The sequence below is a fragment of the Phymastichus coffea genome, unplaced genomic scaffold (assembly GCF_024137745.1).
Source record: "Phymastichus coffea isolate CEN01 unplaced genomic scaffold, Cenicafe_Pcof_1.1 PCOF00075, whole genome shotgun sequence".
In the NCBI taxonomy this organism is placed as follows: domain Eukaryota; kingdom Metazoa; phylum Arthropoda; class Insecta; order Hymenoptera; family Eulophidae; genus Phymastichus; species Phymastichus coffea.
The window spans coordinates 698,560-711,651 of NW_026706886.1; the positions used below are offsets into that span (position 1 = coordinate 698,560).

Below are 13,092 nucleotides of genomic sequence, written 5' to 3' on the forward strand. Positions count from 1 at the left end.
CCTGTTTCACTTGGGAATTTTCAAGCAAGTACCCAAGTCCACTCATTTACGAGATGTAGTTTCTCTGATTTAAGCTACATATCAAATATTCGTAACAAACACCGCATTTCTATAAATTCTTCTTTTTTTTAAAGAATAGTCATGCATATCGAAAGTCGAATTTAGTCGAACGGATGTCTATAGATTTCTACTGATTCGATATTGAGTTATTATGAAAGATTTGAAACTATGCGAATTCGTTACATTGAAACGCATTTTTTCCCATGCATCCCAAAATAAAATGGCTAGAAACCGAGATCGATCTAAGATATGAAAGGAGGGAGAGAGAGAGGGAGAGAGAGAGTGAGAGAGAAGTCAAACGAGATCGAAACTAAACCCACCCACAACGGTACGCGCAAATACATAAATATCGTCGATTTCGATAGGCAACTATTCGTTGGCGTATACATCATCAGAGCAAAAGGTAAGAAAACAACAAAAAAGAAAAAAAACAGGGGAAGAAATAGGGTAGAGCGAAGAAAAAGAAAAAAGGGAAGAAGGAAGAAAGGAACACAGCCGAATTTCATTAGCGCCCCTCCCATGGCCGCGTATGATTTATCCCGTTGATAATCGAGCGCTTTTGCATGACGCGAAAAACAGAATGGTTACCCGTTCTTCTTCTAAATAGTCCAGACAAGATGAATTCTCCTCCCATCTCGCGTGTGTATGATATGTATGCGTACACACATTGCTGCAGCTTCTTCTTCTTTTTCATATACGTGTGTGCGTATCTCCGGTGCGTATAAGCCGAGCATTCCATCTCGAGAGATACATTGTCTTGAATCTCCGTCGAGAGAACCGCAGCAGCATAGTGCCACGGACCTGGGACTATATTAAAGTGTCTTTCTGCTTCTTTTCCTTCAATTTAAATTAAAATTCCTCGTTTTCTTTTGCCATTGTGCGCTTTTAATCATCTCGCATGATACACCCGCGGGACAAGTTATGAACTTTCACTGCAAATACACCGTTTTTGCATGAGCTTCTTTTTCCCCAATATTAACTAACGAGCAAATTATAAAAGTATTAACTTTTTAATGCGTGGAGTAAGATGCAGTCAACTCAAAAATGTATTTTCAGCGAACATGCATTTTCATTTAAATAAAGTTGAGTTAATAAAGAGTAATCAAATGTCAAATTTACGTGGTCAATGAAATTCCATGATTTCAATTTTATTGAAAAGAATTCAGTTAAAACATTTATTTTGAAGTCAATGGAAAGTATGCTGTAGTGCATGTAAATAAGTTGATAAATCAACTTTTAATCACATAATTAGTTCATAAATTGTCACTCTCACCAAATTGCGCAAATAATCATTTTATCCTAATTGAGAAAATTTCGTAACTGGTGCTAGCTGGCAAATTAATTTTAATGTGAATAAAAAATAAATAATCGATTGCTATATTAGTATAATTTTAACTAGAAACTATTTCCGTTAATTACATAAAATGAGGCCCTAGTTAAACGACTGTTTTTAGCTATTTTGACTTTTTAACTTTTAACAGAAGTCTATTCTCGAGATACATATTACATTAGTTGGCGTACAAGAGAAGAAACACACATAAGGGCCGACCCTTTCGGCCAGACGAAAACAAGATATGCTCGCGTCCGTAAAAAAATTAAAAAAAAAGAGAAGAACAGCACGTCGAAAATGAAGAAAGAGAAAAAGGGGGAGGCGAACAGCTCGGTTACAAGCAGTTATGCCTAGTGTTCCTGCGTAATATTATTCATAGCCGGTGCGTTTGTCTGCCCTTCGAGAATTCTAATGTCGGAGCGCCGCTCGTTAATGCCCGGGCGTCACACTAAATTAAAAACTCATTTAATCGCGAATGTTTCTCGCTGCGTTTGAAGAAAAAACAACCAAACTGTGCAAATGAATAGAGACACGCAAACATCTAATGCGCAGGTTAGTCTTCGAGGAACTGCTAACGTATTCCTTAAATGTTTAGCCACTGGCAGTCGATGAGAGTTATCAAGCTGATTGTTTGATTGTTGCCCCGTTTATTCGAAGACTTGGAGCATATAATGGTATCTACATGCCTCGGTCTCCGTCGTAGTCCGTATATTATTCAAATAAGTTACTAAGTGGTTTATTCGAAAAAAGCGAAACCTAATATACAGTTTGAGCGTTATGGTCATTAATAAAATCTTGAAAAGAACATTGTCGCAAAATAGCACATCTGTTATTTCTGTCGGACGTATGCAAAATGAATAATTAATATCAAATGTGAGTAAGATATGTGCCTGGCTAACGGAAAAATGACTGGGTATGTTTTTCAGTATATCTCTCACGGGAAATAAAGTGGTCTCAACGATTTTTCAATTCAAGGGCTTGTTCTCTCTCTCTCTCTCTCTCTCTCTCTCTCTCTCTCTCTCTCTCTCTCTCTCTCTCTCTCTCTCTCTCCCGTGCCCTTTGCGCACTTGATGCATTTTTGATGCGACTGCAATGTCGACGTGCTCTCCCAACGACGACGACGACGTGCTCGAGTGGCCCACCCAGTGCTACCTTAATACGCAACCTCCACGGAAATTCTTATACGAGTCTTGCATATCTACCGAGGCATTCTACAGGCATATCAACGTTATAAACATTTGTCTTTTTATTTTCTTTTCATATCCTACGAGTGCTTCAATTCCTTTTTGTTCAACGATACTGACGGTGCTTTCCACGTTACGCGTACTTTTATTTTTGGTACATTAATATTTCTATTTTATTTTTTATTTTTATTGATTTTTTTATGCATCCGTTTTTTCCAAGGATTTAAATGAGAATCCAAATAATGTAATTACGTTAGTAAAAAAAGAATGTGCATTATATAATTTTAAAGCTGGATTAAAAGAATGCTAAAATTACGAGTCATTCAAACAAGAACTCTATAATCTCAAAACAGCGACATGAAAAATTCATTTTGAAAATGCACCTAAAATATGGAGAGAAAAAAACTAAGATGAATTCCGAACAAAAGTCTATAATGTATTTGAAAACGGCTCGTCTTCTGCACCTGCACAAACCAGTCGATCTCGGAAGTGCGATAGTTGTCTTCGACAGCGACATTGCAGGTAGTAGATGTATCCCGCCTCTCCCAACCACTAATAGTACAGGGACAAAACTCTTGGAACTATAGGCAGGTAGCGCGTAGATGCAATTATAAAATTAAAAGACCGCCATCGAAATTACACAATAATGCGCACCTTCTACCTGCGACGAGGACGGCGATAGCGACGTCGAAACAACAGCAGTCGACCGCGCACGCAGCCAAAGATTGTAGTAATTCCATAGAGTCGAGTCTAATTGGGCGACCGCCTTATGGGCAAACGTAGATGAGAGGGCAAAGGAAAAAGGCACCGATTTTCCTGCCGTCTCAAAGATAGGAAGAGGCTTAGCGAGGAACGAGACAAAACGATCCACTTCGCAGCGTCGCCCAAAATTAGACTCTTCCTTGGGCTTCTGTCGACTTAAGGACCTATTAACTGTCTTACTAAGCCCAGTCGAAAAAAAACAAGTTCTAAGAGATATTTCCTCTTTTCTTGGAAAAAATGCAAGGTGTTACGTTTAATGATCCACTTTTTATTCTTTTCACGCGAAGTTTATTTTTCAAGTTTCATTTTTAGTAGTAGAAATTTACATTTGCGAAAGTATCTGCCATGGCATAACGAACGAATCTGTTTGCCATTTTCAAATCTACAACTCGTTCAATACAAATACATATGGGCTGGTGTACCTAATCCTACCATCTATCTATAGAGTAAAAAGTCCAGTAATAAGAGGGCTTATACTGGTGGCAGGATCTCTTGGTTTTGACTATACGTGGCCGACTGATCCTTAAGCTGGGTGAGCGCTCTCTCGACTTAAGAATGATTTGTATTCCTCTCGTCGTCAGCGCGTCCTCTTATTTTTTGTGACTCCACCTCCTCGTTCATCTTTCTCCTTCTCCCTTTCCTTCTTGGCCTCTGTCTTTCTATCCTTTTCTATCTCCGGATGTCCCCGGGCCAACTATTACCACTGCCTCGACTTTTCCACGACTAATTACATAAGTATAGAGGTCGATACCGATTGCCCTTTGTGCTTTCCCGAGATAATTGGTGTCAGGTGACACTCGTAGCTTTACATTTTTCTCTTGCCTCTTTTTTCTTTTGTACTAAACTAACAGCGGTAGCGGCTGCTCTTACATTCTTTTTTTCTTGTTTTATTTTGCTTGACGTTGGCTAAGAAGGCATATTTTGCAGTCGAGATTATTACTAAGGAGCCATTTTCCTGTCTTCTCTTCTTAGTCTCGCCCATTGTTGTAATTAGCTTTTGTCTAGCACTTTGGTGCTTTCATAAGAAATTTTTTTTGTAAGAAATAAAAAAATTCCTATAGAAATTTATTTAATTTTATTTATTGTATGCTGAGAAAAATATATACGTACATTGGATTTATTGAGTATATGAGTTATATAAGAATTAAGCTTTAATAGCAAAAACGTTGAATTTAGGTTCACCGTGACTTTGGGTGACACCAGCTTGCACTCCACTCGGTGGTGGAGACGAGACTCCAGATTGTTGACTAGTGGAGGTACCAACGTCATCTGCTGGTACCGATCTACTGACTGATTGGAAAGAAATGGAAGTCGAGGTCGTTGCAGGGCCCTGAGATGTTGTGAACACAGCTGATAATGTGGTTGGATAAGGTTCCTCTTGGGATACTGGTGCGGGTGAAGAACTTGGCGAGTTTTGTACATTTTCTGGAGGCGGTGGAGGGCTCTTTTTAGATTTTGATGAAGATAAAGACGTTGGAGGATCTTGTTTAGATATCGATAAAGATGGAAGAGATAGAGAGTTTTGGTGAGATAAAGATAAAGTTAGAAACTTCGGCGGTCCTTGTTTGGCTACTGATAAAGATAGAGGCGATGGAAGGTTTGGTTTGGATATTGATAGAGATGGTAGTGGTGGTAGTGGTGGCGGCGGTGGTAATGGCCTTTGTTGGGGCAACGATAACGCTGGTAAAGGTGGAGAACCTGGGAAACTTGACTGAGATAATTGAAAAGATTGATGGTTTGAAACAACTTTGTGGCTTGCAGAGCCTAGTTGCGGTATTATGTGTGAGGGTGGTGGAGGTGGAATCTGATGTAAAGCTGTCGCTGATTGACCTGCTTGCGCAGCGGTAGCCGATGTCGACGCAGGAGCTGCCGCTCCTGGTGGTGGTGGCATACCGTGCTCCATGCCTAGAGACGGTGGTGGCAGTTTTGGTAATGAAACCTGTGGTGTTGGTGCAAGCGAACTCTGTTCGTTTGGACCTTGGACGGAAAGTCCAGATGGAGTTGGTAGTTTGCGATCGAGGCTGGGGCTTCCATCATTGTGTTCGGATAACTTTTCTGCCAAAGAAGCGGCCTGCACTGCAGTTCCCAAGAGGATTGAACAGATGACGCTTCGCTGAAGGATTATGCAGAGTCCTTGATTATACGGTGTTGAGATGACGAGGGAAGTGGAGAGGAGAGTGCGATTATGGGAGCTCCGGGTTGGGTTTGAGCTGTCTCTGATGGTGATTGATTGCGCTTTCGAACAGATTCAGATACAACCGAAAGTTGCTTATTAAAGATTTAACGCAAGAGCTACTTGTTTTTTCTTGGACTTGGGAATTGACAATAGCGAAATATGAATCGGAGAAATTTTTTTTCGTTTTTTTACACATGAAAAAGAGATGTTAAAAAAAGGAGGTTAATGCAATGTAACCGATTGAAAGTGCAATATGTACTTTACCATCATAATGTTTATGCGCATGATATTCCGTATGCTTTTTGCATGAGTTCACTAACGAATTCACCAACGAGCAATTGAGAACTGCAATCATAATATTGCATCGTGTGTAAGCACTCGAGCGAGGCATTACATTTTTATTACATTCGCATACTGTTACAAAAAAGTGACGTCTTTCATTTTAATGTCTGTTTGGATTAGTTCACTCCGACACGTGTAATATTTTTTCATATGTGCGACGCAATAGTTTTCATTTTAACTTCGAAAAAAGATACTTTTACGGCTGTCTTTATCATTTCGTTTCGTTAGTCGTTTGTTAAAAAATTTCGGTATCGCGCTTGGCGAATAATATTGCGAAACAAAATTGACGGTAACGAATTTCTTTATCCTTACAGATGCAATATTTTACTTGCATAAGCAATCTATTTATGCCCTTTTCGGAAATATTATGCTATATGACTGATGTAAAATATTTTCGACCGATGTATTCTTAAAAATGTATTCATTTTATAATGTCTACTCTAGGATGCATAGATGCAGACAGCTTTAACATAAACATGAATAAAATACAGCAAGAGCCGCAGTGGCAACGGCGGCGGCACCCAAATCAAAAGTTTGAAAACTCAACTGTCAAGCTATATACCGCGAAGCTAGAGAAACATAAGCGTAAATTCAAGAAAGTGCCGCGCAGTCACGAATTCATTCGTCTAAACGCAGAGCAAGTCGCGCCGATGAAAAACGACGCGAGTTATCAAAAGATCGTCAAAGTCAAACATAACTCAAGCGGACAGCAGCAAAAAAAAAAAAAATTACGACTTTCGCACGCACTCTTCCCCAATTCCCTCGGTCGTACATCCTTCACTCGAGAGAGCGTGTACAGCATCGAGCGCGAGCTGTAGTAAATTCCAACGATGTGCATGAATTGTTGAAGCGTACTATCTTCGTCGCCGGCAAAAGAGGAAAGAAAAGCAAAAAATTTAATTTTCTAAAAGGTGCCAGCCAGCCCTATTGTTTCCGACACGCGGACGTATGTGTGCGCGGCAAGGGGATCTTTTAATCCAAACGCCACGGGGTCTTCGCACTCTTGATTCGCCTCGCTCTTACTCAGATATATATGATTCGAGATAAGAGCTTCAGATTGCATGCTGCGTCCGCGTGAATTATTGACAATCGATATATCGATTAGGCGGCTTTCTGTCTCTCTCTGACCTACCTATTTCGCCTGGTTCCCTTGAATTCTCATCGCTGCTCCACCTGAGTAAATACAATTGACAAAGTATGTATATATATATATATATATATATATATATATATATATATATATATACAACACTCGTAATCAGAGGAACAAGAATACAATATTTTCTCTTCACCAAGATTCGCTCGGGCAGCCAGCTTGACTTATAAGCGGTCTTTTCAAAGTTGAAATAATGTGTTTCCCTTGTTTTCAATAAGTCGAAAAAAATTACCAATCAGTTTTTGCGTAACATTAAATTATTAGGAAACGAAAAAAAAGCAAGGAGGCATAGGCGTTGCCGAAAGGCGCCGCGTCATTCCTTGAGAAGGAGATCGGAGATGGGACTAGAGAGATAAGCGCATAAATACAGTGCAAAGAAATGAAGTTCTTAGCGTAATTCTCTTATCAGATCGGAGGCCGCCACCGTCGCAGTATTTAGCATTGTAAGACAATGTACAAACATTCCCCGGTGGCGAAAGAGAGTCTCTCCCGGCATTTAATTAAACATCCGATACACGCGGCGTACGCAGCCGACGGACCAGTTTGCAGGCTTACGTAACTCCCTAACAAGTGTCTCCCTCGCTCGCCGCTCGCACGCCGTTATGAAACGGCCGCGCAGACGGCTGCAGCGGATAGATGAAAATCTGGCGCTCAACGGAAAATTAAAGCTTCAGTCGGCGCCCATTGAAAGATGGACGCGCGAACGCGTTTGGTCTTGCGATTTTTTTGCTCGGCTTGCATTCGCAGAAGGGCCGAGCGTACGGCGTGTCGTATGAAAGGGGCCGTCCAAGCTGGCGTTTTGTTTTTCTGGCTGCATATCTTACTCGGGACCGCGCGCTTGTCGAACGTTGTATATATATGTAAGTGCCAGCGGCGAAAATAGGCTGCCTTATATTTCAGCTGACTCGTCGTGCACGCGTACGCGCGCGAGGGAAAGAGAGAGAGAGAGAGAGAGAGAGAGAGAGAGAGAGAGAGAGAATAGCGAATGATTCTTTTGTTTTTCCGCCGGATATCATAAATGCTGGTCGCATTAATTATCGACGATTGAGTGTTTAAGGGTTCTTTACGTCGGCTCCGCGCGCGGCGGATCGCAAATGGAAAATTTATCGCGCCGCCGTACCTTATACACTCGCGTGTTGCAGGGGATTATTGGATAATGGAGATCAAGTTTCGCGCGCGCGCGCGCGCAGAGGGCTGCCTTCCTCGCGCTCGCTCTTTCTCAACTTTGTAAATCAATGCCCGTTACGCGAGACAAGCTGTATTTTGCGCTCGACAAGACAATTTGAACGCTGTTCAGATACGTGCACACTGTACTCGTTAAATCCAGATATCGGCTTTATAATTTGAAGAATCGAGCGTTTTTCGGGGTTCGAGCCGATCGGTCAATTGTGTGGCGGCCGATTTCTCGTGACAACCGTGATCGTTACGCGCATGAAATATGAAAGTTTGCCTCTATCCACGTGACAGGTGTACACATTCTAATCCATTATCGAAGCATTGATATTCATTCGTCGAAAGTGCTTGCTGCGCGCACGCGCTCACGCGCTCACGGTGTAGATGGACAAAGGCGCCCAAGTGAAAGCCAGAAGTCGATAAACAAAGAGAAATAAGAAGAGAATCCCAATTAAAAGTTCCATCAATTCAAGCTTGTCAATTACCAGTGACAAATGGATTGCGCCCGACTCATTTCCGAAACATACTTATTAATCATCTCGTTCTGCCGCTCTCAAAACGAGTTTGACGCGCGAGAGAGGCGCGATTATAAGAGCGCAGATGCATATAATAAAGCCGACAATGATGAGAAATAAAAAGAGCGTGGAGGACGGCGAGCCTGATGGCACGATAAAATGTCCCATTGAGTCCCTAATCGGTCGAATGATTGCGAACCCACACGCGAGTTTTTCGCGACAAAGGACTTCTGGTGACTATCGCCGCCGATCATTTTTTCTCTCTGTTCCCCGACAATGCGAGGGTGCAGCTTCATCTTTCCTTTAGTCCTCGTCATATCTACATGTATGCGTCGGGGGGACAAACAATGTCCGCGCTTAACATACGCTTGTGAAATAAATTCAAATTTGAAAAATAACCAATGAATAGCAATTATTCTATTTTGTGTTAGAAAACTCATCCGACAGTGTTGAAAATCGTTTATTTAATTTTGTATTATAGCCTGGAAAACAGTTCGCATTCAATTAAGGCTCGATAACGCTGGAAGCTTAAAATCGCGAAAGAAGTATAGCGGGCAATAAAGCTGAAAGCCCAATATCCGTAGTGGCGAACATGATGAAACAGTCTGTGAACAGAGGGAGAGGAAAAGGGAAGGAGAAAGGTTATCGCAGCGGGCACTCGACTATATCCCGGAAGCGTCAGCAAGCTCGCGAGAAGCGCCGGCGCTTTATCACGCGCTAATATTGCACGAGTCACCTAACCGGCCAACGACTTTTTCAAGTCTCGAGAACGTGTCTCTCTGCAACCTGGCTTTTCTCTTCCTTTTATTCCACCACTGTATGTGACTTTTTTTTTTTTGCTGTGTCTCGCGTATACACCGCATCATCAATAAAGCCCTGCCTAGCTGGACGATCTACTTATTATATTTTTCCTGGTGGCTGCCTGGAGAATTTAATGAAAAAAAACGGGGCGTCGCGACGCTTTGCTCTCGTGGTGACTGATGTTCCCCATGTGACACGTGCGCCTCTGTGTGTGCATGCGTCTATATGTGTATGTGCGTACACACATGTAGGCTCTCCTCTGATTTTCTGACGGTTTGTCCTGTCTCGCATCCCTAACGCTTGACGCACTATAATGTGATTTATGATTATTTTTTCTTCCTTGTTTTTTTCCATTTTCGGTTTCTTGCGGTTTTGTTTTTTATTGTCACTGATCCGGAAACAAACTAGTCTTTTACAGCATCATGACTTTTTACAGACATAAAACATCAAAGGCAGTGTTTCTCGTAGCGATAAACGTCAAATATTTGCTAAAACATCGAGGCATCAAACGACGGAATGTTGCGGAAAAGCTTTTCTCTCGGGCGACAAAACAGAACAATGGCTCTCTCTCTCTCTCTCTCTTTGACTCTTTCTAAAAGTCGAATCGCGAATAAATCGAATTCCCGAAGAAATAGAACGTGGGACGTCGTGTGCAAAGTAAAAGCCTTTCGCTGGGTGTGCGTACATCTGATATGAGCGCTTGCGAGAGGGATACAGAAAAAAAAGGAAAGCAAAGAAATGGAAAGGAGAAGAGGAATCTCACGTGCTTGAACGCTAAAGCGCATTATAGGTAAAAGGCGCAGCAGCAGCGAGCATGATGCCCATCTGCACCGTGATGCAAAAAAAACACGTACCGGCCGACCGGCGAAGTAGGTGCACACTCGCATACAGCAACTACACAGAAAGATAGATGCCATGAGTGGATAGCGTATTGTCTGCTGCAACAGAGAGAGAGAGAGAGAGAGAGAGAGAGAGAGAAAGAGAGAGAGAGAGAGAGAGAGAGAGAGAAGGAAATTCAAGAGCAAGATAAGCGCCAACCGAGAGAGCGAAAGAAAGAGAGAAAGAGAGAGAGAGAAAGATGCTGCATGAGATTATTGTCTTGGAAGATGCGCGTCGGGGATTGTCAGTTTCGGAAGCGATAATTGAATGATTTTAATATCAATGATATACAAGCTGCAATTTCTGTTGTTTCAAACTAACGGCATATATCTCTCCTAGATTGTTGTTACAGTAGATTTCTCTTTGATACGCACACGTACCTTTTACCTTACATGACACTCGATATCTTATGCTTACAGATTATTTTGATAAAACGAGTCAATTTTGCTGTGATTTGAATTTGTGTTTGAAATTTATGTTTATGTCCGACTTACGATAATTTTGGTGATTTTGGTTTCCACAGAATGCGCTGCTGTAATTTTTGAAAAATGTTATTTTTAATTTATCTATCTCTTGTGTAAATATGCAAAAATAATATTCAATATTCATCACATGAACTTCATTATAATAAGCCAAGCAATGTTTAATACACAAAAGATTCATTCTTAAAAGCTCTCTGACGGGGAAACTTTAATTATACAACTAAAAATATTACTTTAACTTGAGTTGAATACACTTTAAAAAGCAATTACATCTTTAAGTTCCATAACATCTTTCCTTTGTGTGCACAAATACGTGCACGAAGACATCTTGCGATTATTAAATCAACTTAATCCTCAAACATTTAATTTAGAACCAAGTCAGAAATCTTGTAATTTAATTTAACCGAAAAACTACTTATTAGAAAGAGATTTTTCAGGACTATTGAGGATCTCAAAGTAGTCATTATAATCGGTTTATTATTATAAATTTGCTTGGAACTTTTGAAAGATTTGCAAATTTTTTTGAGAAAATTTTATCAGTATCTAAGGATCTTCTAACTTTTGATAAGATTTGCAAGATTTAAAAATTTTTTCTAATTAATGCGACTTAAGTAATATTTCATGAACAGCCATCATTATCCGAGTAATAATCGCTTTGTAGATAATTAATTGTAATTATTAAATAATTATAATTATAAAGTTAGAAGTGACGATTGAAGTTATTGAAAAGTGTGGTCTAGTTGCTTGTCACATTTTAACCGAGAGGCGTGTCACTTTGGGCAACAATAATATCCATTCCATTTAAAAACATAAAATTACTTTGCAGGATGTTTTCTTGACGCACTAACTGCGCAAAGCCAACGTAGAAACTGTACTCGATTGCGTATTTTCAATAACAAGGTAAGGCGTCATTATCCCAGGGAAATAAAAAGCGAATGAAATTTAGGAAACAAAGTTGCGCTGGGACGAGGTGGCACACAGCACGAGGAGGTAGAAAGGGCTGGAAAACGAAACGCTCGATTTCCCAAAAGATTTCAGCGGCAGAAGCAGTAGAAGCGAGCGAGAGAGCGCTCGGCAATAAAACGCGAAGGGAGCCGTAGGTACAATATATATATATATATATGTATATATATATAGGGATGGAATGCGCGTATCACGAGCGAAACTAGAAGGAGTGAAAAGAGCGAGAAAGAAAGACAGTGGAAGAAAAGAGAGCAGCTTGACTGGCTTGACTGCAGGTAGGCCGTCAAGCTCGTGAATGCGCTCAAGTTCAATGTGCCGCGGTGACTCTCCTCCTCCTCCTCCTCCTCCTCCTCCTCCTCCTCCTCCTCTTTCTCTCTCACTCTCTGCCGTCAGTTACGCGGCGCGCGTGTACCGGTCAATTCCGCCGGGAAATACACGGACCAAGCAGAGCGCGCTAGCGCCTTTCAGAGCGAGAACTGCAGCAGCACAGAAAATGGAGAGTACATACGCAAGCGCGGAGAGTCAGCCGCATAAAAGACGCAAAAACCAGCGGAAAAGTGGGCGCGCAGGGTAAGAGAGCGGGGCAAATAATGCACGAGACATGCTATTACCCGGAGATGGAAAGATACGACACGAGATGACGAGCCAACGGCCTGAGCTTTTAATTTCGCGCTTTGTTTATTTCGGTCTCGACACGCGCACCGCCATTATTCTCTTCCATAGTCGCGATCAAACGTTTTTCACTGCTAATGATCGCCGCGCGCTCGACGATATCCGAATCGTCAATCAACCCTGTACGCCAATTTATTGCAATTATCGCGCGTGGACCGAGCCGTGGACACAGGTACAACCAATTATTAATTTATTAGTCATAGATACATAATTAGCTGAAAAGTTAGCCTCAAGCGAGTAAAATTAATTACCCGCGTGTATCGCTAGGAACTCGCCTGTAAGTACAGCACCTGCCAAAACGGCCGCCCGTGAGCGCAAGCTAAAACAAGTGCAGTCTGGTGCGCGCGGCAGGTTATACGTACACACAAATCGCGTTAATTTGTCGATATTTATGATGGAAATTAGCGATGAGAGGCTAGTTAACGGGAGTATAGGCTATTAGCCACGATAACGCGCTGGCACACGTCGTGCGATCTGTACGTTATAGCTTGGCCACCGACGTGGCGCGCAATGTCTATCAGATAGTAGATCAATTAGCAGAAATTAACCAAATTGATCGACCCTCCCCTCCCCATAACGCCTCTCTCTCCATGACCG

General features: G+C 41.6%; 1 protein-coding gene across 1 annotated transcript; it reads right to left on the reverse strand.

Moving 5' to 3' along the window:
• Positions 1–4,394: 4,394 nt before the first annotated feature.
• Positions 4,395–5,874, reverse strand: LOC131668223 (uncharacterized). Its single transcript, XM_058942190.1, has 2 exons — positions 5,777–5,874; positions 4,395–5,449 (listed from the first exon to the last, which is right to left on the reverse strand). The coding sequence occupies exons 1-2, from the start codon at positions 5,795–5,797 to the stop codon at positions 4,481–4,483; spliced, it is 990 nt and encodes a 329-aa protein (XP_058798173.1). The 5' UTR covers positions 5,798–5,874; the 3' UTR covers positions 4,395–4,480.
• Positions 5,875–13,092: the final 7,218 nt, after the last annotated feature.

Bases quoted from the DNA above. Each gene is read 5' to 3' on its own strand.
- LOC131668223 (XM_058942190.1), bottom strand. From the start codon at position 5,797: ATGCGCATAAACATTATGATG. The intron at 5,450-5,776 runs GTAAAGTACATA...ATAATCCTTCAG, and splicing joins TGCGCATAAACATTATGATG to CGAAGCGTCATCTGTTCAAT.